We start from the raw sequence: 18,728 nt of genomic DNA, 5'->3' as shown, positions 1-18,728 counted from the left end.
TACACACCGTAAACATTTTCTGTAACTATTGCTGAGGTCAGATCACTGCCCATTACATTCAAGAAAAAACTAAAAATAAAAAAAATAAAAAAGACAGAATACCAGATATTTCAGCAAGTATTTAATACAAGCAATTATATACTAAACAGTATTTATTATTCTCTCAGCATATACACTAAACACACGGGAGTACATACAGTGTCATAGTAAAAGCAACATAGTAGGTTAAATACTGTAACAGCTTTGATATAAAATATGAAATAAGTGCTATTCAACCAATGGAGAAGAGATCTAAAACCCATGTACTGTATAAGCAAGATATCCTGAATGCTGGGGGGTTAGGACCCCAATAAAAAGTATGGCACCTGTAGGGATAGAGAAACAGAAAATGGATATCAATGTAATTTTATTTTTATAGTGAAAATGACGAGTTTAGATCTTGGAGAGTTTTGTAATGTTCTACTTACAGAATTTGCTTATACAATCCTGCAATATGAAAGCAGCAAAATAACAGGTATATAAAATGTAAGCAGGGGGTATGTATCGGCCTCATGTGGTGAACTACAAGACCGTGCATGCATTCTCAGGGACAGCCACAGGGCTCGCTCACACTGCCGTTCTGCACAGTACTTTTCAGTGTCAAGCAAAGCTGAATGGACCCTTTGCATGACGCTGGCCCCCATTTACTTGAATACGGTCCGTCGGGCGTCCTATTGAGCAGAGGGGAGGAGAGAGACATTTTTTTTCTCTCCGCTTAAAGGGGTACTCCGGCGAACAATATCTTATCCGCTATCCAAAGGATAGGGGATAAGATGTCTGATTACGGGGTCCCGCCACTGGGGAACCCTGCGATCTCCAGTCCGGCAGCGATGGCATCCAGAACACGGAAGCTTGGAGCGTCCGTGTTCGTGATGTCGAGCCACGCCCCCTCCAGTCAGGTCTATGGGATGGGGTGTGACTGGTACGAAGCCATCACACCTCCTCCCATAGACAAGAATGGAGGGGGCGTGGTGGCTGTAGTTGCCATTCATATAGCACGTTGCTCTCTGCTGACACCTCTTGTCCATGTCAGGAACTGTCCAGAGCTGCATAGGTTTGCTATGGGGATTTTCTCCTGCTCTGGACAGTTCCTGACATGGACAGAGGTGTCGGCAGAGAGCAATGTGGTCATGACAGAAAAATCCAAAAAGAAAAGAATTTCCTCTGTAGTATACAGCAGCTCATAAGTACTGGAAGGATTAAGATTTTTTAATAGAAGTACCTTACAAATCTGTTTAACTTTCCGGCACCAGTTGATTTAAAAAAGATGTTTTCCACCGGAGTACCCCTTTAAGACAGTGTTTGCCAACCAGGGTGCCCAAGCTGTTGCCAAACTACAACTCCCAGCATGGCCGGACAGCAGGGAGTTTAATTTTTCAACTGCTGGAAGCACCCTGGTTGGGAAACACTGGTTTAAACTCAAAGGCAATGGATTGGACCTGACTAAAAAATACAGGACGCCCACATTATTTCGGTTTACTGTAGGAAAAGGATCCCCCTGCAAAAGCCATTGATAAATGCATTAGCCAACTTTTAAAGGAAATCTGACTGCTGCAATTCATGTTCCAGATTGCAGACATTGTTCTATAGCGGTTATATGAAAGACACCATGTGCCTCCTGCATGCACAGCACAGGAACGAGATTTGGAAACAGTGCTTGGCTTCCAGCTTACTGTCAATCAAGCAGGGCTAGAATAAGGAGAGAGAGGGGGGGGGGGGGGGAGGTGTTCAACTCTCAGCACTGACAGAACATCCACCTAATGCAGTGTTTCCCAACCAGGGTGCCCCCAGCTGCTGCAAAACTACAACTCCCAGCATGCCCGGACAGCCATAGGCCATAGGTTTTGCAACAGCTGTAAGCACATTGGTTGGAAACAACTCAATTAGACAGTTTTAGTAAAATGTATATGGAGTGTAACTACGTAGAGTGGAAATACTGTTGTTAAAGGGGTACTCCACCCCTAGAAATCTTATCCCCTATCCAAAGATTAGGGGATAAGATGTCTGATCGCGGGGGTCCCGCCACTGGGGACCCCCGCGATCTCTCCTGCAGCCCCCCCCCCCAGGTCATCTGCTGCATGGAGCGATCTTCCCTCCGTGCCTGAAGACGGGCGGTATAATATAAATATATCTCAGTGTTCCCCAAATCTATGACAACTACAACTCTCCAAAATGCCCTGAGGGCCTATATAACCGTTTCTTGTATTTGTATTTCTCAAACTGCACCAAGACTACAACTCCCATCATTCTTAGATAGCCTGTATATCAGTATTCCCCAATCTGTGACTTTCCAGATGTTATAAAACTCCAACTCATTATGCCCCGGTAGCTTGTATATATTATACAATATATGTATGTTGTACGTTAAATAACGGCACTTCTCTAACGGACTTCACCGAACAATCTTCCGCCAAAATCCAATTTCTAGTCGAAATCTCAGCTGCAAAACCTCTGACGTGTGAGCTAAGCAGCAGAATTACTATAGAGATCAATGAGAGAGGAAATCTGCAAAGAATTTCCGTAGTGTGAAATGACCACAAGATTGCTACTTCTAAAAAGTTCCATCATCATATCGCAACACATAACAAGTTTATTCATAGACCCAACATCCCCAACACCCAATGGAAACCGAAAGTGTAATTTCATCACAATTTAAATGTATTCCCTGAATGAACAAGAGGAGACCACTGCACCATTCCATAGCCCCCAATGTGTATACCTCTGCCATATGTCATACAGGCTGTGTGCGCGGTGTGAAAAGAGTCCAACTTTGGGGAGTAAGTGCTTTATTGAAGATTCTACTCATATTGAGGGTCCTATTATCTCGCCAGAACCTTCTATGCTGGGTCCAGGTTCGGACTAGATTTGAAGTTCAGCCACAACCATGGACAAGCAGCAAACAACCCCCGTCTGAAGTTGGGAAGTGGAGTGTACAATGGACTGGTCATTTATAAAAGATGGCAATGACGATACAATAAAAAAAAAGAAAAAACACACAGACAAGCGCATATTTTACGCTGCAAATCTGCCGCTGAAGGACCTCTGTATGTTGCCTTTACATGTGCCTGCTCGGAGCGGCAATATGGCGCTACGTGCAGACACACTGAAGCGATGTGCGAGTCGCCGGGCATGCGCGGTGTACTCGCACACAGCACGGCCGCTACCCCTGCTCAGTGTGTCTGCTCGTAGCGGCGTGTTGCCGCTCTGAATAGGCACACGTAAAGGCAGCATATAGAAGTCCTTCAGCGGCGGATCTGCAGCATAATACACGCGGAAAATACGCTCGTCTGAACGTACCCTAATGCTGGATAGTTGCCACCCTGAACCACATTCTCTATTGGATGCAAGAGCCCAATTACTGTGCGTGGGCTTACTTACCCCTATATTGCTTGTTCATATGAAGAAACATGTCAAATGTAGATCAGTGTTTCCCAACCAGGGTGCCTCCAGCTGTTGCAAAACTACAACTCCCAGCATGCCCGGACAGCCTTCGGCTGTCCGGGCATGCTGGGAGTTGTAGTTTTGCAACAGCTGGAGGCTCCCTGGTTGGGAAACACTGATGTAGATTGTAGCAGCTTATTTTTAGTACAGCAGGTGAATGGGGTCAGACGACACTTGCTAAAGGAGTACAACCAAGACATAACCCTTTATAGCACTATCGACAGTGACTGACCACGATACATTTACATATTGTTTAAAGTAACAGTACTGATTCACTGTAGAAGAATCTGAAGGAAGAACTCTAGATTACATATATATAATCCCCCTGGATGCTTAGCAGGGAAGGCCTTGTTCTGCATTGAAAAGTGGCATCTAATACAACAAACCATTGTACAGCTTTAGGTCACATACGCCTAATAAAGAGTATATTACAGGATATGTCTTCCCATGGGGAATTGAAGCATATCAAGCTAGACTAACCCATTATCTACCATGCAGTTTTCTCTTGTCCAAAAAAAAAAGGTTACAGCGCTAAGTATTAGGTTTCATGCCACTCAATGAAAAGAAAAAAAAAGGTGCAAAAAAGGTATCCAAACAACCAAGCTTCAGTAACTTTGGTACATTGGTTTCAGTGATGGGGTTTTTACTGCTGCTGATGGGCCCCAATGACATGAGAATTAAAGGGCACCACTATGATTGTAATGTCATCTCTGTACATCCGGGCCAGTTCTTCTGGAAGACTAAGCATCTTTGAGAGTCGCTCGTGGTCAACAGTGCCAAATTCATTGTTGCCGACAGCATGCCTTATAAGGTGGGTGGCAGCATTTTGATCTTCAAAAACGGAAGAAATCCTGGCCCTTCTTTCCATAAGAAGGCCCTGCATCTGTCCCAATGTAACTTTATAACCTCCTACTGCGATAGGCTGCTGATGGTGAACACCAGTCAGATACTCTCCAACAATCCTCACCACATCTTGCCTATGCATAGTTTCCCAGAGCCCATCTGTAGCCAATATGAGGAACTTATCTTTCGGCCTCAGCCTATGGTAGATCACCTCAGGTTCAGAGCTTAGGTAGGGTGGGGTGTGGTAATTGGGAGGGATGAATTTAGTGTATTCATTGTCATTCAGCTGATCGGGTCCAGACTCCACAACCCGTTTCTGGAGATCAATGCTCCACTTGAATTTAACATCCCCGAAAGCTCTGAAGGGCATCAGCAACCCCAGCAGTCGGTCTTGCTTCACCACAGTCTTCTCTTCCTTTGGATGTTCCGATCTGAGCCTTTGGATTTCAGACTCGTTCTGAGCATTGTGATCATAAGACATGGTTACTGCCGACCAAGACCCGTCTTCTTCCTGAACCCCAAGCAAGGCACGACTGTCTCCAGTGTTGGCCACGTGCAAGTCTACACCATCCACATGAGCCACACAAGCGGTGGCTCCTGAAAAAGCCACTCTTAAGACCCAGTAGTTCAGAAAAGAATTAGGATCTCCGACCTGAGCTTCCAAGGACAGATCGTTGTCGAGCCTCTTGAACGAATTGATCAAAGCCTCCCTGACATCGATCGTCTCTCCAGTGTTGAGATCTATCAGCTCCTGCCAGTAGGTCCGTAAACTGTTGAAGTACAGCTTGGATGCCTCTTTACTGAAGTAATCGTTTGGGTGCTTGTGCCACTGCAAAATGGGTAACAAAGCTCTGCCATTTTCTACCGCATGTTCAATCTCAAGTAGAGTCTCCTGAGGTAGCAACGAGACAGCAATGTAATAGAAGAGTCTTTCACTAACCGCTTGAGCGCATGCACAACCCGCATGGCCGTCAAACACCCCTAAAAGCATGCCCCGGGTCTGCAAACAGGTAGCCGCGCTCCTCCGATCTTCGATCGGGGCGTTCGCGGGCAGCTGGTTACTGTCGAAACCGAGGATTGAACTGATGTTCTTGCCATCAAATTCCGGGACTTTGAAGCTGTATTCATTGGCTTTCAAGATACTGTTCACTTGGGGAGGAGTCAGGTAGAACCTCTGCGGAGTAGTCACGTATTGTCGCAGCTGGTAACACGGATCCCTGGGTCGGCGGAAGGCAGAAGCAAACGTCCCATCCACTCCGCATCGGGGGGGCTTTGAAGGTGGATACCGGGACCTACAGCACAGGGGCTTGTGGTGACAGTAACACACCGAGCTGCATATCCTGCCCAGTTCACAATTCCTTATGAGAGGAAAGAGAAGCTGTGTAGGAACAGACATGGCATCAAGTAGTAAGGATGGAGAGCAACTTCTTCCTGGGAAACCTGCAGAAAGAGGAAGGATATCAGTAGATTGTCTACACTTTTTTTTGTAGTAAGTCAAAGAGGCTTTCCTATATAACAGCAGTCTCCAAACATTGAACTTCCAGATGTTGCAGAACTACAACTCCCAGCATGCCCAGACAGCCATTGGCTGTCAAAGCATGCTGGGAGTTGTAGTTTTGCAAAATCTGGAAGTCCACAGAGTAAGGATATGCCATCACTATACAATCGGTGGGGGGCTGAGTTTTCTCCTGCAGTGTCGTATGCCAAGTGTCCCCTTTATCCTGTGCTCTAACCCCCTGACCCCACACAGATCAAAAAAGATGAGGAACTACTTTCAATCTATGCCGAGTTTTTTTGGTAACAAATATACAGCTCTTACATAAAGTACAACATGCTCATGTAAGGAAACTCTACACCAGGGATTCCCAACCAGTGTGCCTCCAGCTGTTTCAAAACTTGCTGGGAGTTGTAGTTTTGCAGCAGCTGGAGGAACACTGGTTGGGAAATCCTGCTCTACACAGAGGCCGCCAGAGAGTCCACAAGAATTACAGTAATAGTACAGGAATATAAAACATGGCCGCTTTCTTCCAAAAACAAACAGGGTTTGAGCGGTATTGCAGCTTGACTTCCCTAAAGCGGTTGGGCAGCAATACCAGCTGTGGACAGATGTGGTGCTGCTCATTTATCATTGTAGGTGGGAGTGATGCATTTTTCTACACTTTTTTTGTGTGCTGGTAATGTGTAGGAGCGCCTAATGTATTAAAATGGTCGCAGAGCATTTGATACATTTTGTGCAGGTCACATTTTCTGAAATTTCTCTCTTTACATACACCAAAAAGCTAAGCTAAATCTGGGCAGGTGTAGCTTTAGAGACTTTTCAGTGGCTTTGCGCCTTTTTAGAAAAAGGCGCAGTTTATAAAGCACTTCCATATCATGTGTATTGGCAAAATCAGTGGATTGCAACTCAAAATCAGCAGAAATGTGTGAACCAAAAGGCGCAAAAAGGTGCAGATAAACCCTGCTTGCACCTTTTTAGCGCCTTTTCTAGACCAAAAAAAAACAAGAACCTGTTTTAGGGTGCATTCCCACGTGGCGTATTTTGTTGCGTATTTGGTGCTGCGTATTTTCCTACCCATTGACTTCAACAGAGAAAATAAAATACACAGCAGCAAATACGCAGCAAATACGCCGTATGGGAATGTACCCTAAAAGACAATAATGTCGGCCTATGTACATTAAAACATTGTTCTAAAATAGAACATTTGAGTTTTACATGTGGATTTGTTGTAGAGCTTTGTGACTGAGTGTCCTAAGGGTGCCAGTAATATGGTGCATGTGGTAGGTGCATGCGGTTCCCTTGTGCTTTCTTTGTACTCGCCAAGTATCCTCAGCAATATTTGATAACCAGGTTTATTATGGATCCTCATCAGCTATACACAAAGCACAAGGTGGCACAACATGCATTTACCGGAATGTGTACGGTCACCCTCAGGCCTAATTTAAGGGACTGCACTGACGGCCTGTTTGGCAGAACAAGACATATACCCCTCTGTAAGGTTCAAGGTTTAGTGGTCAATGGTGACCAACCTGCAGCCTGACAGAACACAGCAGAAAAGGTGTCTCTGTATACTTACCATGCAGAATCCATTACTGATCTACTAAGACTTAGGTCTCCAAACTGTGGACCTCCAACTGTTGCAACACTGCAACTCCCAGCATGTCTGGATGGCCAACGATTGTCGGAGCATGCTGGGAGTTGTAGATTTGTAACGACTGGATGTTCACAGTTTGGAGGCCGCTGTTTTTACAGATTACAGGAACAAACATTGCAGAAGAAAGAATACAGAGGAAACAAGTTTTCCTATAATGGATGAGACAGAAATAGGCAGAAGACATTTACAGGACGACATTACAGCCGAGCAGAAGCTTCACCTCCAGAGCGGACAGATTACATGTCACATGCAAAACCCAGAGCGAGATCCAAGAAACGCTACACTGCCTGCTCAGCCGGATGACAGGCTCCGGGTATTTTTAGAGGCGCTGTAACTGGAGCTGAGCGGGCACTACTCTGGTATGAGGGCTGAGACTATTATCCCGTAATGCTGATAAGTTACATAATGCAGCTATAGGACAATCATACCAAGGAGCCATAATCCTACAATTACTGACCTAAAGAACATGTTGGCCATTTCTTGGATCAGAACATACGGATCTGACATGGCCAAATAGATAGTTTATGCCTGGCCAGCTTAGATCTCTTGCACTTGTCATTGACCGATTTTTGATTTTCTATCATGCCCAATGCCGATTGGCCAAAAGGGATGTGTGCTCAGCATGCCACTGACTTTTGGGCATACAAATTAAAAAGGAGATTTTCTATCATGCCCAATGCCAACGACCAAAAGGGGTGTCTGCTCAGCGTCCCACACCAGTTGGCTTTTTGCATAAGAATCACTGCCAATCACTGCACTCTGCTCTGTAACCCTTTCTTCTCTGGTTTTATGCTGCACGTGTTACACAGAGAGGAAGGATTACTGGCGTTTTCCTGCTGTTCTCCTTATATGTAGTAGAGCCCTGCACAGGACTGGTTTTTCAATCCACACATGGGGGTATGTGCAGACTGCAGAGCATTGCACCCTAGGCCTAGGGTCTATAGAAGTCCCTATACAGGTGGGGGTATATGCAGAGCATTTCATTCTAGTCTGTACTACAGACTAGTTTGCAAAGCTCTGCACATACCCCCACCTGTATAGGAATGTACATACATACACTGCCATGCACATGGGGGGGGTGTATGTGCAGACTGCAGAGCATTGCACCCTAGGGTCTGTAGAAGACTCTAGGGTGCAATGCTCTGCAGTGCACTTACCCCTATGGAAATAGCTGTGCAGACAGAAGCCCCGGCTGGGAGGATCACAGACGGATGCAGTCACATACCCAGCCGGGCCGCAGCACAGCCCACTGTGTGTGTGAATTGGGAGTAACATTGGTGGCAGCTCTGACCTACCAGGCCAGCGGGAGAAGATGGAGTACAGAGTAGATGATCCTCCAGCACAGGCTGAGCGCGCCACAAAATGGTGGAGCGGTGGCGGCAGAGGGAGGAGACAAGACTGGGAGGAGAACAGTGAGACAGTCACTGAGTTGGACTTATATTGAGGCTGCCATGGTGTTGCGGGATTTGTGCCTGACTGCCCGCGCCCGCCCACAGCAGCCTTCTGACCGGCCGCACATTTTGGGTTGGGTCCTGTGGAATTCCAAACCCAATGCAGGCCTCTACTATGTAGTGAAGCTAAATGACAAGCAATATGGCTGTCAACAGTAGGTTATCCAGCTTTCCCATGCTTACTACTGGGGGTGACACAGTAACAAACCTCCTCCTCATGTAATCACACACTGATAACACACAGTAACACCCCCTTCCTCATGTAATCTCCTTACTACTGGGCTGGCACATTGTAACAAACCTCCTCCTAATGACATCTTTTTACTACTGAGGTGCACATTGTAACAAACCCCCTCCCCTTGCCATCTCCTTACTACTGAGCTGGCACACTAACAAACCCCCTCCCCATCTCTTTACTACTGGGGTACATGTTGCAGTATGGGGTAGATCATGCTGTCACACTTGCCCCTTCTCCTCTATGCTACGTACAGAGCTCTGCACTGAATCCTTCTTTTCTTACTCGAGCTCCAGAGGGGGTGTGGCTTCCTCTCAGCCAATCACAGCAGCTCGCTCACTGCCTGCTCTCCTCTGCTGTGTGTTCGGAGATCCTCACACAGGGAGTGCACACAGGCTTGTAAAGCCCCCCCCCCCCCTCACTTCCTGTATTCCGACTGAGACGCTGCTGTTGCCACAGTCAGAAAGACCATAGTAACAGGTGGGGGACATTTTATGGGGACCTCTAGTGGCCACTTTTATAGGAGCAGTTTTCTAAGGGAAACTGTGGTAAATAAATGAAATAGTAATAGAGATATACTTATTTTCTATGGCTCTATTGTTTTAAAAAATATAGTTTTGGTGATAGTGGCCATTTAAGGTCCAATCTCTGGGTCTCCCACAAATCCCATGAATGAAGATCTATTAAATTGAATGTGGCGCCCCATCCATGCTGCTGTTCGATCATCGCTGCACCTCCTTCATTCTTACGATCAGTGGGGGTCTCAAAAGTGGGATCCCCGGAGATGAAGTGGTGGTATAGCCTATGATATGACATTTTATAAGATGAGAAAGCCCACCTTAAAAAGGGTCCTCCACAACTTATCCCCTAGGATAAGACATAAGCTATAAATGTCCGATTGTAGGGGGGGGGGGGGGGGGTTCCGGCCTGTGTGTCCCCCTGTGATTTCCAGAAGCCTGTCTTTCCACATGCATGGAGTAGATTGTCCGCATGTCTATGGACGCGTCTATGTCTATGGATGCCTCAGACCCCGCGATCTGACGCTGTTAGTTTATAGTGGGGTACCTTTTTAAAGGGGTACTCCAGTGGAAAACTATTTTTTTTCTAATCAACTGGTGCCAGAAAGTTAAACAGATTTGTAAATTACTCTGGACAGTTCCTAACATGGACAGAGGTGTCAGCAGAGAGCACTGTGGACAAGACAGAAAATAAATTTTAAAACAAAAAGAACTTCCTCTGGAACATACAGCAGCTGATAAGTACTGGAAGGATTAAGATTTTTAAATTTACATATCAGTTTAACGTTCTGGCACCAGTTGAGTAAAAAGAAAACTTTTTTTTTTCCCTGAAGTACCCCTTTAATGTATTTAAATACACCAGTGATTACCAACCAGGGTACTGCGACGCTCCTGCAATTTTTTTTTTTTTTTTATCTCCCGCCCCGGCCTGCGCGCCTGTGAATCACGGTGTTGCAGGGAGAGAGGGAAGCCTGCTTGCACATTGCGTGTACATGCATCAGACCATCCTCCTTCTCCACTTTCCTGTCATCCATGTCCACCTTGTCTGCCCCCCCCCCATATCACCAATGTCCAACCCCCACTCTGTCACCCCAGTCCACCCCTATTACCTCCTTGGCATTCCTGTCCACCCCCTCAGCACCCCTGTTACCCATGTACACCCCTCTGTTACCCCTTTACACCTATAAGCCTCTGTATTCCTCTTCACTTGTAAAAGGGGAATCTGGAGGCTGATGCAGGAAAAATGCGGAGCCTAATAGGTTTGTTTTGCAGGTTTAACGGTGAAGAATTGTGGCTGGAAGAAATCGCTATGACCCAGAAAAGAGAAGGGAGCGACGCTGATTTTAGAAGACGTCACTTGTGAGTTGCTGTATAAAGCAGCACTAATCTATACAGGCAATAGATACATTGATGTGCATTGTGGCTGTTTACCACTACCCCCCCCCCCCACCCCCTTTTTGCTCATCAAATTCGGTAGGGGTGCCCCTCATTTTCCAATAGCAGGATTGAGAAGAAAGCGGCGCCATGATTGTCAGGGGCAACAGACAAGCCGGCATTAGAACACAGAGGGGGAGATTTATCAAAACCTGTGTAGAACAGTGGTGCAGTTGCCCATAGCAACCAGATTGCATAAAAATGAAAAAAATATATGATTAGTTGCTATGGGCAACTGCAGAGGTTTTAATACATTTCCTGTGTTGTAAAGCCTGTCTGTTGCCCCTAGCAACCAATCACAGCACAGCAAAGTTTGAAACCAAAGCTAAACAGTGATTGGCTGCTATGACAGTGTTCTAAACTTCCCACGAGTTACCCCTAGCAACCCAAATCTAAAATGTAAGGCGAACTGTGATAGGTTGCTATAGGCAACGGATTACTGTAAGAGCAGCCAATCACAGAGCTGCTTTTATTTCAAATTCTGCTGTTGAAAGCTGCGCTGTGATTGGTTGCTAGGGGCAACAGCGGCCGTTTTTCGTCTTGTGCCTCACCTAGGAGGAGACGGAGGCTGTGACATAATGATAACCGGCAGTGTGTGGTAAGGGACGGCCATGGTAAAAGGATACGTACCGATCCGCCTGGGCCCGGGACACACACACATTCTCCTGTCACAACAAGCTGCGTACATCCACAACCGGCAACCGCCCGGCGGACAGCACAGACCAGCGCAGGAAGAAGAGCGGGACAGTCCCACATAGGACCGGAGGACAGACAAAAAAAACAGCAGCAGAAGAAGAGGGAGAGAGACGGACAGACAGTACGGGGGGAGAGCTGTACCTGCGGCCCCTAGTCAGCCCTCTCACATCCCTGCTGGCGGATACACGGAGCTCCGGTACCGGCCGCCCTTCCGCCGAGCAGCGATAATCTCTGTGACGTCACGCCGCCCGTCCTTCAGCCGCTCTGGAATAATGAGAAAAAAAAAAAGCTAAAGATTCCACGCCACACCCTCCTCCGGGCCAATAGCAGCGCGCCTTTTCCGATAAGCCCCTCCCACCTGTCTCCGGATTGGCTGTAGTGACTGCAATGCTCCCGCCCCTCCACAGGCGGCTCTTTGAAGTGAAGTTGCCAAGCGCTCGGATAATGGGCATGGATTGTTGATGGACAGGCAGTGGGCGGGGCCTGGAGTGACAGGGAGAGAACATAGACGGCTGTGGAATACTGATGAGCCTGTGCCTGCTAAAATATGTGCCCCCCCCCCTCCTCACCCGAAGGGCCTGTATCCTAAGGGAGTGTTCACACCCTGATGCGGTTTTTGAAGCTAGAGCTGGAAGCTAATCATAAGGAGATACAGAAACTCTAACTCCATTCTTACCTTTGGGAATCAAAACTGCATCTAAAAACCTGACTGTGTGAACATGCCCCGAATATCGGTGTGTCAGCCTCAAAGCTGTGTAATTCGGAAGAAAGCCTGTTCTACTTTTTATATCTCTGAAAAATGGAATAATCCTAAATAACTTTTAACTTTAGAGAGCATTAAAGGAGTACTCTGGGATAGAAAAACGTATACCCTGTCCTAAGGATAGAGGATAAGTGTCAGATCCCGGGGGTCCAACCACTGGGACCCCGTGCGATCTCCTGTATGGGCCCCAGCTCTCCTTAATGAAGCATTTTGACTACCACACGAAGTGATGCCCGTCACACCCCTCCATGTATCTCTATGGAAGACCTCTGCACTCGGTAGTCTCCGGCTCTCCCATAGAGAAGCATGGAGGGGGTATGTTGGCCACAGCTTTGTGTGGTGGTCGACGTGTCTTCATTCATGAGGCAACCGAGGAGCCGTACGAGAGATCACAGGGGTCCCAGTGGTCGGACCCCCGCGATCTGACACTTATACTGCGGATAAGGGATTTGTTTTTCTATCTTGGAGATCTCCTTTAAAGAGGTGGTCCAGTATCAAAAAACGTATCCCCTACTACAGGATAGGGAATAAGTGTCAGATCATAAGGGGTCCGAGCGCTGGGACCCCCCATGATCTCCAGCCTGGTGGCCTTGCTCTCCACATGAATGCAGAGGGCCAAGAGATTCCTAACACTCTCCCATAGAGATGTATGGTGGGTGCATGTTGGCCATCGCTTCGTACGGGAGATCGCGGGGGTCCTAGCAGTCATATCCCTTGCAATCAGACATTAATCCCCTATCCTTAGGATACATTTAGTGACACGGTATAATTCCTTTAATGGGTTATCCAGGATTAGAAAAACAATGCCACTCTTGTCCACAGTTCGAGTGCAGTATTACAGCTCAGTTCCATTGAGCAGAATTGAGCCAAGTTGTAATACCACACCCAACCTAAGGACAGGTGTGGCGCTGTTTTGAGTAGAAAGCATGTTTCCAGGTTATAATTACCTACTGTTTTCTCCGTACACACCGGCCCTGAGCTATGTTCTTCATTGCACTAGGCTTCCAGTAATTGTTATTTAGCTCATCTAGAAATCAATCAATGTCTCTGTACATTTCAGTATGGCCTCAAAGGGTTTGTACAGTGTGAAATCACATGGAAAGGTCATGGAGACTACTACAACCTGCCGGGGACTAGTTCTGCTCCAGCTAGAGGAGACAGCAAGGACCTTGACATTTCTTATCCACTCAATGTCTGGAGGGTCAGTTCCTTCGTCGTCATTTTCCTCCACTTGTTAGAATAGGAATTCAATGTATGTTGTTATAATAAAGGAGTTTGTGTTCTGAGAAACGCAGTAATGGCCTGAGATACGGGATCCAGGTAATCTGACCTGCAGCGCTCATTATTTTACATTTACAGACACGATTCTGTTATTTGTTTTATTCGGGTAATAATAATGACTCAGCTCATTGTAGCTAGCTGACAAGTATACCCCATCTTTTATCAACAATGTTTCACCTATTAAGCCCTTAAAGAGTAACTGTCACTAAATAAACTGTTCTAAACTAACTCAGGCTATGTTCCCTAACTGCTCCTAACACTCCTCCCACCCTTAGAAAAAAAAAATCCAAAGGATAGGGGATAAGATGTCTCACCGCGGGGGTCCCGCTGCTGGTCGTCACGCCCCCTCCCATAGACTTGCAAAGCGGGCGCGGGGGTGATGTCACACGGGGGAGGAGTCGTGACGTCACGATACTCCGGCCCCGTGGTCGCCACCCGGCTGTTTGTGAGCTGGCACCGCGGCGGGCAGCTCAAACAGGTGGGTGGCGAATACAAGATTGCGGGGGTCCCCAGCGGCGGGACCCCCGCGGTGGGACATCTTATCCTCTAGCCTTTGGATAGGGGATAAAAGGTCTCAGGGCCGGAGTACCATTTAAAAAGCTGTGTATCTTACCTTTCTTCTTGCAATCTCCCAGCAAAAGAAAATGGGTGTTTCCCAGCAGGCATGACAACACTGAAGCCTGCTGGGGGAACACTTCCCCCCTCACATCATTGCAGTGCTGTGATGAATAGAAGACCTCAGGCTCTGTGCATGTTTCAGTCTGTGCTTCTTTCAGTGAGGCTCTGTTCAGCTTTTAGTCTGTGCAGCTGTCAGTGAGGCTCTTTGTAGCTGTCAATCAAGCTCAGTGCAGAGAAACACTTCCTAAGTTTGGTCTCCTGCCATTACAAGCACGAGACCAAAATCTGAGATTTTGACCAGACGGAATGTGTTCTGGTCAAGAAGGGAGACCCCTGGTGGCCAGAAGTGTACAGCCAGAAAACTAACATATAACTTTTTTTTTAAAATGGAAGCCAATTACAAAAGATACCGTATTTATTGGAGTATACCACGCACCGGCCTATAACACGCACCCTCATTTTTCCAAGGATATTTGGGTAAAAAAAAAGTTTTTTACCCAAATATCCTTGGTAAAATGAGGGTGTGTGTGTGTGCATGTGTATACCCCGATACACTGTTTCTGACCCCACAGAAGCGCGGCTTTTGCGGGGTCAGAGACCACCATCGCTGCCCGCTTCTCTCCCCCTGCCTTTCCTGGGGTCTAGAGTCCTGCTGCCGCCGCTTCTCTCCCCCTGGCTATCCAGAGACTGCCGCTGCCTCTGCCCCATTGCCTCCCCTATCCCCAGTTTTATAATTACCTGTTCCCGGGGTCCGCGCTGCTTCTGGCTCCGGAGGCGTCCTTAGCTGTCACTGTGCGCCGGGCCACTGATGGTGACGTCGTGTTGAAGACGTCACTCATCATTGCGCAGCGCATAGCAACAATGCAGGAGACCGCCGGAGCCATAAGCAGCGCAGACCCCGGGAACAGTTAATTATAAAACTGGGGATAGGGGAGGCAATGGGGCAGTGGCGGCAGCGGTCTCTGGACCCCAGGACAGGCAGGCTCAGATAAGCGGGCGGCGGTCTCTGGACCTGCAAAAGCCGCTGCAGTTCATTGATTTAAAGCGCCCGCTTTAAATCATTGAACTGCAGCGGCTTATCGGCGTATAAGGCAAAAAAATTTCGCCTAAAAAATGCGTGTTATACGCCGATAAATACGGTATTTATTTGACATAAGGAATCAAATATTAAAAATCATGTTTAATGACATGATCTACGGCAAAAAAAAAATAAAAAAATAAAGATTTGTTGGGCAAAATTGACAAAAAAACATTTTTTTTATTTTGGGGGCTTCAGCACAATGTACTTTTCTGTAACAATGATTTTTACAAATAGGGTTTTTACTAGTGGGAAATGTTGTTTCAGACAATGGGCCTCATTTACTAAGAGTTTCGGTTTTTACTAGTCGGAAAAGTAGTTTCAGACTTGCAGAATTCCTCTCTATTCACTATTGGGAAAAGTCGGGAACATTTTCTGACCAGCTTTTTCTAGGTCGATATTTCCAGCCATTTACCCCATTTACCCATTTTCTGTGAATTCCATAGTAAATTGGGCGGGTTGTGAAACCACGCCCCTTTTGGACAGCCACGTCCCCTTTTGCGACTGACCACACCCCTTTTTCGGGTTTGTCGTATTTTTCAGGCGCACACTGGCGCAGACATGTCTCAGACAAAATAACCAGACAAAAACTGGTCGGTTTCAGCTTAGTAAATGAGGCCCAATGTTGTAGGATTCCTTTCTATTTAATATGGGGATCACAGATTTTCAAGTCCAGAAAATTTTCTGACCATCTTTTTCTAGGTGGAAATTTCCAGCCATTTATTCACAGGATTTTCTGTGAATTCAATAGTAAATAGGTCGGGTTGTAACAGACCACGCCCCCTTTTCGGCATTTTACAATTCAATGTCAGGTTAGTGCGAATTTTCTGGTGCACACTGTCGCACAGCCTCAGACACTGTGCACCAAAATAACTTGGAAAAACCAGACACAAACTAGTGGGTTTTAGCTTAGTAAATGAGGGCCGTTATCTTTATTCTGTAGGTCCATACGGTTACAATGATACACAACTGATATAGGTTTTATTTTATGAAACCATCAGAGAAGAGAAGAAAGAAGTTCCATATTGCGACTGGCCGCTATTCCTAGATCCTCTAGCGGTGCTACACACACAGGATAAAGTCCATACAAATATAGATCGATAGAAGAACGGAGCACTCACCATCTAGGATTTGCAAGTAGTAACTTTATTTCATATCACTGGAAACATCAAGGAGCGGTACAAGCAGAGGGAGCTGGGAGGAGCGCTTCATCGGGCAGGTGACAGCAGCCGTTTCACGCACAGCGGCGCATCATCAGGCCCATCGGTGAAGGCGCATCATTGGCTCACAGATGGGCCTGATGATAAGCCACTATTCGTGAAACGCCTGCTGTCGCCTGCCTGGTAAAACATTGCCTGCCTTCCCGCTCCCTCTGCCCGTACCACTCCTTGATGTTTCGCGTTATATGAAATAAAGTGACTACTTGCAAATCCTAGGTGGTGAGTGCTCTGTTCTTCTATAAATCTATCTTTATTTTAGCTTACTTTTTTTTTTATTATAACTTTTTGTACAAACATTTTCATGTTTAAAATTTTCCTCTTCTGACCCCTATAGCTTTTTACTTTTCCATATACAGGGCTGTATGAGGACTCATTTTTTGCAGTGTTATCTGTAGTTTTTATCGGTACCATTTTTTGTTGTGATGGGACTTTTTGATCACCTTTTCTACATTTTTTGGGGAGTAACAAAGTGACCAAACATACGCAATTCTGGACTTTTTTTTTACGTATATACGCTATAATTAACATTATATTTTTATAGTTTGGACATTTCGCACAGGGCGATACCACATATGTTTATCTTTAATTTTGTTTACATATTTGTTTTTTTTTTGTTTTTTAGGAAAGGGGTTAAATGTGTCCTTAAGGGGTTAAATGGGTACTGCCAGAAAGTTAAACAAATTTGTAAATTACTTCTATATAAAAATCTTAATCCTTCCAGTACTTATCAGCTGCTGTATAGTACAGAGGAAGATGTGAAGTTCTTTTCAGTCTGACTACAGTGCTCTCTGCTGCCAGAGCAGGATAGGTTTGCTATGGGATTTGATCCTGCTCTGAACAGTTCCTGACACAGACAGAGGTGGCAGCAGAGTGGTCCGACTAGAAAGAACGACACAACTTCCTCTAGAGCATACAGCAGCTGATAAGTACTGGAAAGATTTTTAAATAGAAGTAATTTACAAATCTGTGTAATCTTTCCTGCACAAGCTGATTTGAAAAATAAAAAAGTTTCCTCCGGAGTACCCCTTTAAATCTTCTGCCACTCCTTTCTACCCTTACATAAAAACTATGGGGTAATTTATCATATGAAACTTTTTTTTTATGTGGCCTTACCATTTCCGTGCAAGTTTTAATTGTGCAAGATGGATCATATTGTTGCACAATGTAGGATGAATTTGTGAATTTTTAATGCACTTTTTTGTCATGTGGTTTGTACGCCACCTATCGAGTGGAGATTCACAAAAAATAAATGTGTATAAAAAGTCATGACACTTACACCATGCCGGAAAGTCCAGTGGGTGCTCCTTTTCAGTGATTGACAGCTATTTCTGTGTGCCTGTTCATACAAGGAATGCTGTCAATCATTGGCACCACCCACCGGACTCCTAATCATCGAAAGGGATCCTTTCACTTTTTCATGTTAGTTACCGTATTTTTTGCCGTATAAGACGCTCCGGCATATATGACGCACCCAATTTTAAAGGGGGAAAATCTAGAAAAAAAAGATTCTGAACCAAATACAATGTAAAGTATAGGACAGTGATCTTCAACCTGCGGACCTCCAGATGTGCAAAACTACAACTCCCGGCATGCCCGGACAGCCGTTGGCTGTCCGGGCATGCCAGGAGTTGTAGTTTTGCAACATCTGGAGGTCTGCAGGTTGAAGACCACTGGTATAGGAGGTAATACTCACGTGTCCCCGCCGCCCTGGACCTGTCACCGCTTCCCTGGATGTCGCCCTCCATCGCTGTCGCTGCGTCCCCGGGTGTCCCCGTCGCTCCGGAACGTCTCTGCTGCCCGGTATCCTCGCTCTCTGTCGCCGCCATCACGCCGCTCCTATTGGATGATGGGACGGCGTGCGCGACAACGTGATGACGACGAAGGAGAGCGCCGGCCATGCAGGGGATCCCGACACGGAGCAGTCATTCGCCAATCGGACACCGAGGAGGGAGGTAAGAT

At 46.3% G+C, this 18,728-nt stretch overlaps 1 protein-coding gene across 2 annotated transcripts; it reads right to left on the bottom strand.

Moving 5' to 3' along the window:
• Positions 1 to 108: 108 nt before the first annotated feature.
• Positions 109 to 12,585, bottom strand: PDP1 (pyruvate dehydrogenase phosphatase catalytic subunit 1). Of its 2 annotated transcripts, none has more exons than XM_056522496.1 (2): positions 11,744 to 12,585; positions 109 to 5,763 (listed from the first exon to the last, which is right to left on the bottom strand). In XM_056522496.1, the coding sequence occupies exons 1-2, from the start codon at positions 11,799 to 11,801 to the stop codon at positions 4,124 to 4,126; spliced, it is 1,698 nt and encodes a 565-aa protein (XP_056378471.1). In that variant the 5' UTR covers positions 11,802 to 12,585; the 3' UTR covers positions 109 to 4,123. The 2 variants fall into 2 exon arrangements, with proteins under 2 accessions (XP_056378471.1, XP_056378472.1); XM_056522497.1 differs by having other exon boundaries at positions 11,951 to 12,584.
• Between the last annotated feature and the right edge of the window lie 6,143 nt (positions 12,586 to 18,728).

This window comes from Hyla sarda, chromosome 5 (genome assembly GCF_029499605.1).
Source record: "Hyla sarda isolate aHylSar1 chromosome 5, aHylSar1.hap1, whole genome shotgun sequence".
Lineage (NCBI taxonomy): Eukaryota > Metazoa > Chordata > Amphibia > Anura > Hylidae > Hyla > Hyla sarda.
Note: the sequence above shows the minus strand (reverse complement) of the source record. Positions and strands in the feature narration are given on the sequence as shown.